Genomic DNA, 15,166 nt, shown 5'->3' with positions numbered 1-15,166 from the left:
AATGCTGCTGCTGAATTTGTAGCTGAAAGAAAGGCAACTCCTGAAGAAGGCGCAGCCTGACAGCCCTGGCCTTTCTGCCGGAAAGCTTCAGGGAGCAGGTCTCCACATTTGGAGATGCTTTCTGGCCACAGAGCTTACAAATTACCTGGCAAGGGACGCTGGGCCTGTCGTCCAAGAGTCCAGATTAATGTTGCCTCTGAGTGTTTGAAGGAGCCACGAGGTCTGGCTTGCCCTCAGCTCTTTCTTCCTGGTGGAAGCTGCTGGGTCTGTTTCTGTTGTTACATCAGGGGAGCATCTCACCAGGAAGGAGAAGTCTGCCTTGAAAAATTCTGTGACTTGATGTCAGATCAGCAGCCACAAGGAATATTAGGCCACTTGAGGGATATTCTGGGCCCTGATGTCTTTCCACAGTTTTCTGAGCCAGAGAGTACAGGGGAACAGGAAAGAATCCCTACATCTCTGCCAAAGGCCTTGAGCCTGGGATTTCCTGCTTTTGTCCTGGAGTGCACCCCCTGAGCATACAGAACGCTATGGGCCTCCCAGTGTTGATGGGACCAGCCCCATGTCCAGCATTTGGGATCCCCTGTTCCCAATAGTGGCCCTGCTTCCACTCGCAAGTTTGTTACTCAGCATGACTGTGGGCATTACTGACTGATACAATGGAGGTGCTCAGTAGTTGCTGACCAAGCAGCTGGGTGAGCCCATCTTATCCTCCGTAAACCATTCTTGGTGAGAGTCTTCATGGACCTCGCCACTGCCCTAGGGGATGGGGGTGTTTGTAGGTCTCTTTTGTCCTTGAAGAGCCCTTACATGGAGGGCAAGATAAATGCAAATGAACACAAGCTACTGGCCTTAATGTTGCTTGGGGATGTCCCTGGATGAGCTGTCTGCCTGCGGGGAGGTGTCTGGGGATGGATGGTGACTTTATATCTAGATTCATGTTTTTGTATTTTAAGGTGTATTATCATAGATGTAGTTAAACACTTTGGGTGTCTTGGAGAGAATTTCAGTGCCTTTCAGTTGAGTCCTGTATGTAATTCAAGTTTAATGATCTCTAGTTCCCACTTTGGGGATTTTTCCTCATCTATTCAATGAAGGTATAAAACCAAGTCACAGAAGTCCTATGAAGATTAGAAATAACATATATCTAAGTGTCTGATATCATCCCTGGGTGGCAGCCAGCCTCTAATATGGCCCAGTGATTCTTGCCTCCCACCTTTCATACTGAATAGTTCTGACTCTGCAAAAAGTGTCATTGTGTGACTTCTGAGCCTAGGTCATAAAAGGCATTACAGCTCCACCTTGTTCTTACTTGATTATCTTCTCTGGGGAAACCAGCTGCTATGTCATGAAGATACTCCAAGAGCCCTCTGGGGAGGTTTACACAGTGAGGGACTGAGGCCTCCTGCTCACAGCCACATGAGGGCACCATCTTGGAGGTGGAGCCTCCAGCCCCAGCTGAACCTTCAGATGACAGCAGCCCAGGCCTGTCTCAACACAAGTTCATAAGAGACCCTGAGCCAAAACCACCCAACTGAGCCACTCCCAGACTCCTGACCTTCTAAAGCTGTGTGAGGCAATAAATATTTCTTATTATTTTAAGCTACTAAATTATGGGGTAATCTGTTACATAGAAATAGATAACATATAACCTGGCATATAATATCAGAAACATATGTTTATATAATGAATGAATGAAAATACCAACTGTTATTTATTGAGCTTCCATTATATCCCTTACATTAAGTTTGGCACTGAGACTACAGGAACTCCAGATGCTCCCCAACTTACCTTAAATATACACAGAACACATACATTAACCTATAGTTGGGCAAAATCATCTAATGCAAAGCCTGTTTTATTATAAAGTGTGAATATCTCATGTAATTTATTGAATACTGTATATTATGTCAAAATTGTGACAACTTTGCACCACGATAAGGTTGGAAAATCATCAGTTGGGGACCGTCCGTGTATCTATGTCATCCCTTCCCTTGGGGTTCTTAGATCAGCAAGGAAAACGTGAATGGACTACAGGGTGGCACAGGGATAATAGATACGGAAACCTGCCTGCTGGAAATACTTCCAAAGCGACGCCCTCTCAGAGCTCCAAATAGAGGGATTGTAATACCTGTATTTGTTTCTCTATGTTATGACCATTGCCTACCATTTTTAATCTTACAGAAGAAAATGAAGAACAAAAATGCCTTTTACTAAGCAAATGCTAAAATCCCACAGTCCAGCTAGCACAACATCCACCCAGCAGCAGACACTCACCAGTGTGTGTCTGGGATGACAATGACATTTATTTAAAGGATATACCTGACTTTTTTTTTAATTTCAGATGCCTATGGGGGTACACATGATTAAGTTACATAGTTTGCTTTCGTAGGGTTAAAGTCTGAGTTGTATCCTTCACCCAGGAAGTGTGCAGTATCCTCATGCAGTTTACCTGTGCAGTGAGAATTTACCCAGCCCCGTCACCCTCTCCCCCGACCTGGATTTCACTGAGTTTTTTCTCTCATGTGAGTGTGTAGTTGTTTATCTCCTGGGTCCAATCTAGTACTGAGTACATGGGATGCTTGTTTTTCCATTCTTGTGATACTTCATTTGGGATAATATTCTCCAATTCCATTCAGGTTGTTACAAAAGTTACAAAATCTCCATCTTTTTATGGGCTGACTAGTATTCCATGGTATACATGTAGCACGATTTATTAATCCATTCATGCATTGAAGGGCACTTGGGTTGTTTTGATGTCTTTGTGATTGTGAATTGTGCCACTGATTTTGAAAGAGACTTCAAGGGTTTGGGAACGTGCTTGGCGCCTCCTCTGTCACCACCAGGTGGTGCCCCACAGGCCTAGCATCCTAGGGCCTGTTGCTGTCCTGAGCAGCTGTCTGGGTGTGGACTGGGTTGGTTGAGCCTCAAAGGAGAGAATCGCCTCATTCCATTTCCCTGGTTTTGGTTCTAGCTTGTGAAGGTTCCACTTCCAGAGGCTTCTCAAATGATAAAAATCATCATCATCATCACTCCCTCCTTCCCAAAAAATAGTTATCAGATTCTTCACTCTTTCCTTACATCGTTCCACTTCTTGGTCAGACCAGTCTTCTCAGGAGGGTTGTTACTCCCTTTGACAGATGGGCAAAGTGAGGCTTAGAGAAAAGTGATTTCAGTGGAAGGTGCCGTAGGAGGCAGCATTTGAACTCAGGGTCAAGGGTAGTCTCACCCAAGACAAGAGAGGGGACCAAGAACTAGTGACATTTTTCTTTTCTTTGGAGGAGAGAAGGGATCTCTCATTTTGACCAGAGTGTGTGAACACATTTCAGTGTCTGAGACTGGAGCAGATGAGGGTGACCTAAAATCCCAGGGTGGTGTCTGGAACTGGGGGGGTTTCCTGAGATGTGAGATTTTCAGTGCTGAAACCAGGAAAATCCTGGGAAAACCAGGATGAATTGGTCACCCTAGAGCACATCAAACATGCTTGGAAGTTGTCCGTCCCTGACCTGGGCTGGCCAGGTCCAGGTGCTGTCATGCTATCTGGCAGGAGGTTAGGTCCAAGCTCTGAGACCATTTCTTCCCAGGCTCAGGTGCAGCCTTGTTTCCTAGGGGCACGTGGGTGGTGGGGCCCATAGTCCACCCACATCCTGTGTTCTCCCTGTCTTCTGCACTCCCTCACGTACCAGTGTGGTCACTGGTGGATTAGATAAGACAGGATGAGGATCCCCACCCTCTGAAGTCCCCAGTTTTCATTTGAGGACCCACCCTCCCAGATCTCAGACCATACGCTTTGGTGGGGCCATCTTGGCTGGGGAGTTGGGGGGCAGGACACATGACTCAGGCCTGGGCCAATCATTGTCATTGACTGACAGGACATCTTAGTCATGCAATTGGCTTAGGGTAGACATGTGACCCAAGCTGAGCCAATCAGAGTAAAATCCAGGGTAGGGGTTTTTCTTTCCTTTTTTTAATCCCCCTTTCCGGACCTAAGGCAGTGCTGGAGACTAAGATGTTTTCCATAAATGTTGGTGTCATGGCCTTGCGGCCCCTGGCTTCTCTCCCTACTGGCCTTGAAGCTGGAGAATGTGGAATCTGGAGCTGCTACAGCTCTTTGTGACCATGGAGGCATCTTTATGAGTCTGAGCCATGTAAAGAACTGAATGACAGCTGGCTAATGAGGTACTGGAGACACGATCTGAGTTCTGGAGCAATCCACACTTGGAATTTGTCATCTTTGTGAATCACTGAGTTCTTCTTGTAACCACCCAGTTCTCAAGTATTACCCCCCTTTCTTTGGTATTGGCCAAATAGGAACCGCTCTGAGAATCTTTTTTTTTTTTTTTTTTAATATTTTTGAGACAGAGTTTCACTTCGTTGCCCTCAGTAGAGTGCCAAAGCATCCTAGCTCACAGCAACCTCAAACTCTTGGGCTCAAGAGATTCCCTTGCCTCAGCCTCCCAAGTATCTGGGACTACAGGTGCCCACCACAGTGCCCAGCTATGTTTGGAGACAGGGTCTCTCTCTGGCTCAGGCTGGTCTTGAACTTAAGAGCTCAAGCAATCCACCCGCCTTGGTCTCCCCGGAGTGTTAGTATTACAGGCGTGAGCCACCATGTTTGGCCTTGCTCTGAGATATTAACCCCTTGTTCACTCTGTCCTACTCTGTCACCAGCATCATGAACTCCAGCCAGCTTGGGGGTATCTCCCTCTTCACTCCTCGTCCCATTCAGTTTAGGCGATTTTACAACCTTCACAGATTTAAAATCTACATTTTTCCAGATCTAAAATTGGAGCCTACAGTAGAATTACATTACTACATGGGACAATGAAACAGAACACGAGAGAGAAATTTTCATATTGCCACTGTCCCCCCAAATTGTCCCTGAAAGAACAGTCCCTTCCTCCGAAAAGGCTCAGACATGTCCTCCTTTCTTCTTGTATGTCTTTTTCTAGCATGTCTATAAACACAAAAGCACAAAGATCTTAGCTTCCCTCTAGTCAGAGATGGAGACTGGAGAACTCCAAGCACTTGCTCACCCTTAAATTCCACCATGAGTGTGTGGTATGGCCAGATTGGAATTCTGACTCCCAGTTTGTGGCATCCAGAATCGTGCTGTCTGTTACAGCTGGACGTCCATTCCTCCTTGGATGTCCACCTTATGTCTAAGGCTGTGGTTCTTAGAGTGCGGCCCCTGGGCCAGAAGCATTGGCATCCTGTGGGAACTCTTTATAAATGCACATTCTCAGGCCCCATGCCAGGCCTGCTGGATCAGAGCACTTGGGTGGTAGAGCCCAGGAAGCTGTGTTTTCACAGATCCTGTAGTGAACCCTGCTGCACCCCAACATTTGAGAACCTCAGGCTTCTCCCGCAGCTTGTGAGTCAAAGCAGGAGGGAGAGGTGAGGCAGCCAGATGCCCTTTCAGAAGGAAGATGAGCAGTGGCTGGTGGCCAAATCACAGACTTCACCTTAAGCCAGAGGGACTTGTAGGCGTGAAAGGGCGTCCTGGGTCTCTGCATGTCTTCTTCGTGTTGGGGCCCCATTGTCCATCCCTTTGGAGGTTTATTCCAGGTGCAGGGGTCTGCCCCGGGCAGGCAGTACATAGAGCTGCTTCTGTCTGAGAGTTCTCTGTCTCTCTGGGCCCAAGAGGGAAGTGGGGTTCTTGGGAGCCTGCCGACTGCCACAGCTGCTCCCAGGAGGTGCACCTGGCAGCAGGACCCCATTTTTCCTCCTTGTGAGCTAGAGTGCATCTCTCCATTTGAGGGCGTGCAGTGCCCCGCTGTGTGGGTGTGGGAGAGGCCAGCTTCCACTCTTAGGTCTCCTACCAGCACTTGAGCGTGGAGGCTGCACTGAGCGTGGAGGCCTCGCTGAGTGTGGAGGCCTGAGCATGGAGGCTGCGCTGAGCGTGGAGGCCTCGCTGAGCGTGGAGGCTGCACTGAGCGTGGAGGCCGTGCTGAGCATGGAGGCCACACTGAGCATGGAAGACTCGCTGAGTGTGGAGGCCTGAACATGGAGGCTGAGCTGAGCGTGGAGGCCACACTGAGCGTGGAGGCCTTGCTGAGCGTGGAGGCCGTGCTGAGCATGGAGGCTGCACTGAGCATGGAAGACTCGCTGAGCGTGGAGGCCTGAGCATGGAGGCTGAGCTGAGTGTGGAGGCCACACTGAGCCTGGAGGCCTTGCTGAGCGTGGAGGCCTGAGCATGGAGGCTGCGCTGAGCGTGGAGGCCTGAGCGTGGAGGCCGCAATGAGCTTGGAGGCTGGACTGAGTGTGGAGGCTGCACTGAGCATGGAGACCTGAGCATGAGGCTGCGCTGAGCATGGAGGCCGCACTGTGCATAGAGGCCAAGCTGAGCAGGAGATCAATTCTGCCATGGTCTCTGCTCTGGTCTGATTTTTTTTAATTTTTTTTTTTTTTTTTTTTGTAGAGACAGAGTCTCACTTTATGGCCCTCGGTAGAGTGCCATGGCCTCACACAGCTCACAGCAACCTCCAACTCCTGGGCTTAAGCGATTCTCTTACCTCAGCCTCCCGAGTAGCTGGGACTACAGGCGCCCGCCACAACGCCCGGCTATTTTTTGGTTGCAGTTTGGCCGGGGCCGGGTTTGAACCCGTCACCCTTGGTATATGGGGCCGGTGCCTTACCGACTGAGCCACAGGTGCCGCCCTCTGGTCTGATTTTTATTGACTGCTCTGGCATATCCTGCAGTAAGCCTGTCAGACCGTCTACCTGCTTCTCTGGGGCTCCCTTCAAGCACCCGGTTCGAGCACAGAGCGCGCTCACTCTCCTTTGCCAGCCTCCTCCACAGCTCATGCTTACCGGTTCATCTCAGAGTCTCTGGAGCCCAGGGGAAGCCTTTGCATCCTGTGGTCCAGCCTCTTCCACAAAGTGGCTGTGTGGCCAAGGCCTCAGGAGTCTTGTGCTTGAAGATTCCAGCTCCTGGGATCCCCGTTCTGCCACTTCGTAGCTGAATGGCCATGGGCAGGTCTTTTCACCCCTGAAATTCAGTTTCCCCAACTGCAAAGACAAAACAAACTGGTTCTAGTTATTTATTCATTGCTAGACATTAAAAATGAAGAAAGGAGGAAGGGTGGCAGAGGGTGACTGGATAAAAATCCACCTGTCAGGTACAATGTGTACTATTCTGGCAGTGGGCACAAGAAAAGCCCTGGATTCAGCAGTATACAATTCATCCATGTAACAAAAAGCACTAGTACCCCCTAAATCTATTGAGATAAATTAAAAAATTACCCTAACAGAGTGGTTGAAAGAATAGTTTATTATTATTTCTCATAGTTGTAAGGCATGGGCTGCCAGGGCTCAGTGGGATGGCTCTTGCTTACATGTCTCATGAGATGGCAACTGGGCCTGGGGTCATCTGAAGCCTGCCTGGGCTGGGCGTCCGGGACGCGGCACTCATACACCAGGCAGCTTGCTAACCAGAGAGGCCTATTCATGGCCTCTCCATGTGGCTGGGTTCCAAGAGGGAGTGTCCCCAGAGCATATATTTTAAGAGAAGGGATGCAGAAACTTCTAGACCTCTTAAAGGCTAAGCCCTGGAATGGCCATAGCATGATTCTATGGGCCTAAACCTTCAAAGGGACAAAGGAATAGACCCCACGTCTTGGTGGGAAATGGTGAGTGTGTACAGGGAAGAGGTGAGAGAGTGACCAGCTCCTACACAATGGCGCCCACTCCAGTGGGCAGTGAGCTTGGAGGAGATAATGTGGGGGTGTGTACGGCATGTAGCGTGTGCTCAAGAAGTGTTACTTACTTCATTATTTAAAAAGCAGAGTGAGTCTTCTATACATTTATAAGTCTAGTCCAGCAAGAGCAGAGATGGAAACTAGGGCTCTCGTGAACTGACGTCAAGTTGTTGACTTCTCCGGAGAATAACCAGAGACTGCAACTCAGAAATACAATAATAATAACATTTAAAACTGTTATACAGTAGAGAATAATATAACTATAATAATATAACTGTAATAATAACTGTATATTCTATATATAAAATAATATAATTAGCTATTCTATTATGTATCAAACTACATATATATAATTGCATATAGTATATTGTGTATACCATTATTTAGTCTTTATGGCATATAACATATAATACTTATAACTATTATTATTATTGATCACTCTTATTGCAAAAATATTGTGGGAATAAAGTGGTGGGAAGACGCTCCTTGCCTCCCCGATGGGCAAATCATCTTCTGCTTTGCAGACCTGGGTGGAGGCTGTGTGGGGCCCAGGCTAATCATCTGTGGTGCTGGGCTGTCACTACTACTGCCCACCTTCAGCATCGACCTTAAACAGCCTTACAGAGGGCACACTCTCCCCCAGCCCCCAAGCCTTTCATATCTCACAACCTCTGGCGGCCTGTAGGTTGTCAAGATCTGTGGGCAGTAGCCGCGAAAGAGTCTGTTTGTGGGCCCACAGCCATAGCCGGGGCTGATTTTCACAAGAATTCACCATTGGAGCTGTCTTCATTATGTCTAAAACAGTACAGTCATTTCTGGGATGTGGCCAAGACACAGAACGGCCCAGGCAGAGATTGGAGGGCAGCGAAAGAATAATGATAAAGATAATCAATTATGGTGATAATAATAACAAGCAGAGCAACAGAGCTGCCTTGCCACTTATATTTTACAAGCATGGGGATCACTTCATTCCATCCCAGCTCATCTTACAGGTGAGGAGTGGGGAAACAGCGGCCTATGGAAACTTGTGGTCTCCCTGGTCCTTAAGTGTGACCTTTTGATAGAATCCAATTTTTATATAACAAATCCATTCATTAAAAGGGATGCTTTTAAAAAGAGAAAGGAAGCTTGTCTTGCCTCCTTTGGCGCTTAAAAATGAACAATCTTGAAATCAGAAGGCCACAGGTTCCCTACCCCTGCCAGCTTTTTTCATATAATATTTTTTTATTAAGCCTTATTCATGTCCTTAAATGTTCTTTCTAAAGAACATGATTTTAATGGCTATATAATATTCAAACACATGAATATATCATGACTTTTTTGTTTGCTCTCCTTTTGGGGGATGTTAGATTGTTTCTGCTTTTGAAACATTGATATTTTGCAGTATAATTTGCCTGTTTGAACCTTTGCTTATAACTCTGATTATTTCCTGAGAATAAATTTCTTTAAGTAGAATTACTGAAAGGGCAAGAATATTTTCAAGGTTTCTGTTCCCAGATTTTTTCTAGTAGAGAGATCAATTTATAGCCCCGCCCATCTGAGTAGCTATTTTTTTTTGCATCCTCATCAACACCTTTTTTATTAAAAAATTCTCAGCTTCTTAATATTTTTTAAATGATGTTTTATTTGTACATTTTTGAATGTCTTTAATTATATAGGTGAACCTTTTTTTTTTTTTTTTTGTAGTTTTTGGCCAGGGCTGGGTTTGAACCCGCCACCTCCGGCATATGGGACCGGCGCCCTACTCCTTGAGCCACAGGCGCCACACGATGAACCTTTTTAATACATTTTTAAACATGTGTTTCTCTTCACATGTGAATGCCTTTTGTCTATTTCTCTGTTAGAGTAATTGATTTTTCTTATTTTATTTATTTATTTTTGAAACCAGACATACATTTATTTTGCATTCGACTTCAGTGGTTCAAAGGTCTCAGGGCCTCTCTTCAGGCTCCTCTCTGCAGCAAGTGAACCTGGCTGAGTCTGCCCTGTACCCAGACAGGGTCAGAGCCATAGCAGACTCAGAAGATCACAGGCACGTCTGTGTCATCAGGGGCATCAGACACTGTTTGGGTTGATTCCTGAGGTACCTCTCCTGCCTCTTAGGACAGTGAGGGTCTAGCACTCTGGTGAGTGGCTACTAGCTCAGGATCACATGACCAAAACAGAAACACCAGCCCCGACCTGGTGCAGGATCCAGCCAGTTTCCTCTGGGCAGCAGGTGAGAATGGGCTTCCTGCCTTTTTTTTTAATTTTTATCATCCAGATCTAGATCTAGCTTCAAAGGGCTCTGGAATGTCCTTGCCACATATGGACCTGAAAATTAGAGTTGATTTTTAAGAGCCAGATTCTTGTTGCATTTGGACAGAATGAATAATGTATTTCATATTTTCTTTGTATTTCTCTTCAATAGTTGATTGACCCAACATCTTTCTGTCTGTTCTATACAATGAAAATACTAACTAAATGAGAATAGGAAAAATAATTAAAGCATTGAATTGTACAAATTACAAATCTGTTCCAAAATATACTTACATTAAATAAAATATGCATTTCATTAAGAGATCTACAGTGGATGACTATGCATTCTGGAAAGCTTCGCGACACCTAGACAGGGCCAACATTCGTGGAAGAAGCTAAGAGAATTTGCATCCAATCACAGTTTGTAGCGGGTTTCTTATTGCCAATCCGCAAGTTACACTGAACACGTCATTAGCGTCACTAGTGCAGGAAACCAATTTTGTTTGGGGAAAGGGTAAGCAAGTTCTAGCCACAATTTTGAGTTCATTACAACTTTCAAGAATTTCACCAACAACCTATACAGTACAATTTCAAAAAAGTAAACATGTTAAGGTAAGCAGACAACTCTTTACAAGCCCAGACACACGTTCTTTTATCTTTTTTTTTTTTTTTGTAGAGACAGAGTCTCACTTTACCACCTTCAGTAGAGTGCCATGATGTCACAGGACTCACAGCAACCTCTAGCTCTTGGGCTTCGGCGATTCTCCTGCCTCAGCCTCCCAAGCAGCTGGGACTACAGGCGCCCGCCACAACGCCTGGCTATTTTTTGGTTGCAGTTTAGCCGGGGCTGGGTTTGAACCCGCCACCCTAGGTATATGGGGCCGGTGCCCTACTCACTGAGCCACAGGTGCCACCCATGTTCTTGATGTGTTTACGTTGAATTCTCCATCACAATGGGCAGTCATGAGGATGATCTCCTTCGGACAACATGGTCACAGGGCTGGGACAATCCAAAGGGGCTGAGAGAATGTGAGGATGGGGAGCAAAGGGGCCACCTCTTGCTGCATCATGTTGGAGACAAGCTGCGTCCAGTCTGTGGGCCTGCAGCGTCCCCTTCATCATCTGGCTAGTGTTTGATGTAGTCGTCCACTTTGTTCCGGAAGTCCTCCTTGTCCCTCAGGTGATGCTCTGCAGCCTCAGTGTTCAGTGGGTCATCAAAATTCAAAAGATCAGTAAACAAAGAGTTTAATCCCCAGACAACATCCTTCAGTGTCCATGTGGGAGCCCAGCTAGTGCCATCGATCATGTGCTCTCTCAGTAAACTTAGGCAAATTTCACCTGTCTCTGTGATGTTGGGGTGCCAGATCCTAGTCAAGCATTTCACCTTGGGAGGCACCATGTTGTACGCATCGGGGACTTCAGTTTCAAACTGAAACTTTCCACCCTGGTAGTAACCCTCATCTGGGGTTACAGTTAGTTGAAAGCAATGAAGCTTGTTTGGATCAGGAAAATGCACTTTACATGTACAAGGTAAATTAGCTTCAAGTTCTGCAACCTCTCTAACAAGCAACTTGTCTCTCACAGAAACCCTCTGAGAGGAATCAGATGCTGTGGCTGATGTCTGGGACCCTTTGAGACCATCACCGTGCTTCAGTTTGTTTGCCAGCATTAGCATTACTGCTGCCTTTACCCTGGGTACCTGCAGACAGGTGAGGCGGGTCTGGCACCCAACACCATGCCTGCCCGGGCAGCGGTGGTGAGACGTGGCCCCTCACAGCCACACCAGCTCCGGGCAGCGGGACCAGAACTTCTTATTTATTTTTAAGAACTTTTTATATATGAAGGATATTGATCATTCATCCATCATGAGTGTTGCAAATATTCTTCCCAGTTAGCTTTTAAATTTTGTTAGTGGCATTATCAGACATTCAGAGGTTTTGCTTTAAGGTAATCAAATCTATCAACCTCTCAGATTTTTTTCATTATTTGGGGCTTAGAAAGTCCTGCCCTATCCAGAAATCAAATAAGTATTCACTTCTATTTTGTTCTGCTTGTTTTGGAGCTTTATTATTACTTTACATTTACTTATTTAATCCATCTGGATTTTATTTTGGTTTACGGTATCAAGGAGCCAACTTAATGTTTTTTTCTCCAAATAGCTGACCAATTGTCCCAGCACCAGTGACTAATTCCTCCTTCCCTTATTGATTTGTAATGCCATATTTATAGCATATAAACTTTCCTAGTATATATAAAACCTGCTATTAGGGGACTATTTATTCTTCAGAGAGATGTTTTTAAAGTGCAGGGTGGTTCCTGTCATTTTCCTGCTTATAGCCCTTCCCTGACACCTTACCCTACTTCCATCAGGACAAAATCCAGACTGCCCAGCCTCTGGTGCTTCTTGGCCTATCCTCCTGTCTGCCAGCCTCTCCTTCCCTCCAGCTGTCTCCCCCTGCTCCACAGCTCAGGTCCCTCTGACTGAGGGAAAAATCATGGTCAAGAATCATGTTGTGCCCTTCTCCTGCTGGAAGCTCCTTCTGAATGCACTCCGTGATGCTCTGTGGCTTAGAACAAAGCCTGGGACGTGAGTTCCAGTAGAGAAAAGTGGCTCCAGCACCGCCACATCTGCACATGGCACACGAGTGTTAAAGGCTTGATGGAGTGGCAGCACGTGGGTCCTCCTCCGGGGGACACTCCTCTGTTTATACCTGCACACTTTTTGGGACTCAGCCTGGCTGTCACCTCTGGCAGGAAGCCTTCCCTGACCCCAGCCCCTGCCCTGGGGCCTGTGTGAGCTGGTCTCTCGGTCACTTCTGTTTTCTGCTCTGAAGGGGCTGTGTTTTCCTAGCCACAGAGTAGAGCATGAGGATGACTCCCAGCTCCATCATCTATGGCTGTGTGACCCAGGGAAGGTTACTCAACCTCTCTGTGCTTCAGTTTCCACATCTGCAAAAGGACAGTGATAACAGTAATTACTTTGGGGAAGGTTGTTCTGAAGATTAAATGAACTAATACTTGCAAGGGGCTTTGAACATTACCTGGGATTACTGGCTCTCGTGTGCATTGGGTGTTATCTTTACTACTACTATTATTATTATTTTTCTTCTTCTCTGGATCTCTAAGGGTTAGCACGAGAGCAGGCACCCAGTCAGTAGGTGCTAAATAACAGCTTATAAAAACGGGGGAGTGGGTACAGGAGGAAAGGAGGACACGAGGGAGGCAGTGGGGCACACAGCTGTCCCTGACACTCTCCCTCTAGGCTGTCCCATGCCTACTCCTAGGCCCTCCCCCTCGCTATGCGCCCTGCCACACTGTACCCATAGTCCTTGTCTGCTAATCTCCTGGGGGAGGCAATATCCCCTGAGCCTCAGCCTTGTGTGCGATGGGCATGTGATTATCTTTGCTGAATTGAATTGAGGCCAAGAACGGAGTGGCTGTGTGCACCGACCCTGTCTAAGGAGATGCTCCTGTTAACTGTGGAGCCAGTTTGGGGGAAGTCTTGCAGAGAGGGGTTCTGCGAGCTTACAGTGCTCCAGCCCTGCGCTCAGCTGCTCACCTGCTTTATCTCATCTCGTTCTCATAGCAATCCTGGGCGGTAGTTCCTACTATGAACCTTTATGTGGCTCAGGAAATTGAGGCACAGAAAGGTTGAGTCACTTGCCCAAAACACCCAGCTTCATGTGGTGGTGCTGGCATTCCCAACCTCTTCCTTTTCAAGCAATACAGGACACCCCAGTCGCATAGACCTGCAGAGGTTGAGGGAGTACAGCCGCTGGGGGCTTCAGCCCACAGTGGACTTTGGAGCCAGTGCAGCCGGGAGGATTGAGGGCGCTTTCCAAGGCCTTGGGGCTGTGCTGGGAGCACCCTTTCTCCACGATGATGGAGTTAACAAACCCAGGCAGAACCTGGCAGGTGATCTGGGAACTCACCTACAGCCTCTCCATCCCTCCTTGGGGGAAGGAGGTCCCATCGCCTCATGATATAGGCCTTGAGCACATTCAAACTTGGACTCTGTACATATCACTCAGCACTGGCCTCATCCAAAAATACATAGGAAAGTAAAGTTACTGGGGGAGGGGGGGACTAATTCAATCAGATTATATTAATAATTTGGGAAATAGACATGTAGTAAGGCCAGTAATGGAAATGGCCTAAAGATAAGCTGTGATACCATCTCTTTGTCCTCCCAGGAATGACCTTGTTTATTTGCTGTTCTGGTTAGTCTGTCTCCCCACCACCCCATGCTGGAAGTCAAGCTTCTTGAGACCAGGAGTCCTTGTCCTGTTCACTGATGCCCTCTATGGCCCCAACAGGTACACAGGTAGCATTAGTGATTGAGAGAATGAGCAAAGATTCAGACAGAAAAAAATTCATAATTTCCAACATCACCCCCACTAAAGACATAAGGTAGCCAAATAGCCTGGCTCAGTAGTGCACCTGGAGTCCCTGACGCTCAGGAGGTGGAGCGGGCAGGATCACTTGAAGCCAGGAGTTCTAGGCCAGCCTGGGCAACAGAGTGAGACTTTTGTCTCTAAAAAAGTATAAAATAAATTTAAAGAAAGACTTCAGGTCACCAGATGGTATGGTTGGGGTGGGTGCAGGACTTAAGTACACTCTACCACCAGCTGGAGCGGACCTTAAAGTAACACATCCACCCTTGTGGATGATTTATGCCTCTTTCATTCCTCCACGTCTGTGGATATTTGAGAAGTGACTGCTTTCAATGAGCAAATGGGTTTTCTGTATGGGATGGTTGGAATGAAGTCCATGTGGGGGCGAGCGTCACTTCCTCATCTGGAAAGTGGAAGGTGCGCTGGCACCTACCTCACAGAGCCTGGCTGCCATCTCCGGAAAGGTGCAAGAAATGTTGGCTACTATTGGCATAATGATTATGAGGTTGGGTGTCCTCGGGAGAGACAATCCAAGCACAGGAAGGTCTTGGAGACCCTAATTTTGTCTTCACATGTGAAATGAACCTCTGGAACATTCTCCAAGCTCCAGCCCGCAAATGCCTGTCCCCAGCCAGCTCCCTGGGTGAAACTGTTCTGTTTTCTTTGCTTTGCACTTTGCAAATGAGCAACACCACCTTCCTTTGCTGGCTAATCCTTGAGCTGTTTCAAATTGCCTTGGTTTCACATTCCACAGCAGTATTTCCTGATTTTCATTTCATCTGACAGTGTCTGTCTGGCCCCAGGATTACCGAGAATAAAGAGAGAGCCCCGAAT

General features: G+C 47.0%; 1 protein-coding gene across 1 annotated transcript; it reads right to left on the bottom strand.

Annotated features, from left to right (window-relative positions):
- Window positions 1-11,064: 11,064 nt before the first annotated feature.
- LOC128584384 (NEDD8-conjugating enzyme UBE2F-like) lies at window positions 11,065-11,675 on the bottom strand. Its single transcript, XM_053589368.1, has 2 exons — window positions 11,629-11,675; window positions 11,065-11,497 (listed from the first exon to the last, which is right to left on the bottom strand). Exons 1-2 carry the CDS (start codon window positions 11,673-11,675, stop codon window positions 11,065-11,067), a joined length of 480 nt encoding a protein of 159 aa, XP_053445343.1.
- Window positions 11,676-15,166: the final 3,491 nt, after the last annotated feature.

Source organism: Nycticebus coucang, chromosome 4 (genome assembly GCF_027406575.1).
Source record: "Nycticebus coucang isolate mNycCou1 chromosome 4, mNycCou1.pri, whole genome shotgun sequence".
Taxonomy (NCBI): domain Eukaryota; kingdom Metazoa; phylum Chordata; class Mammalia; order Primates; family Lorisidae; genus Nycticebus; species Nycticebus coucang.
Note: the sequence above shows the minus strand (reverse complement) of the source record. Positions and strands in the feature narration are given on the sequence as shown.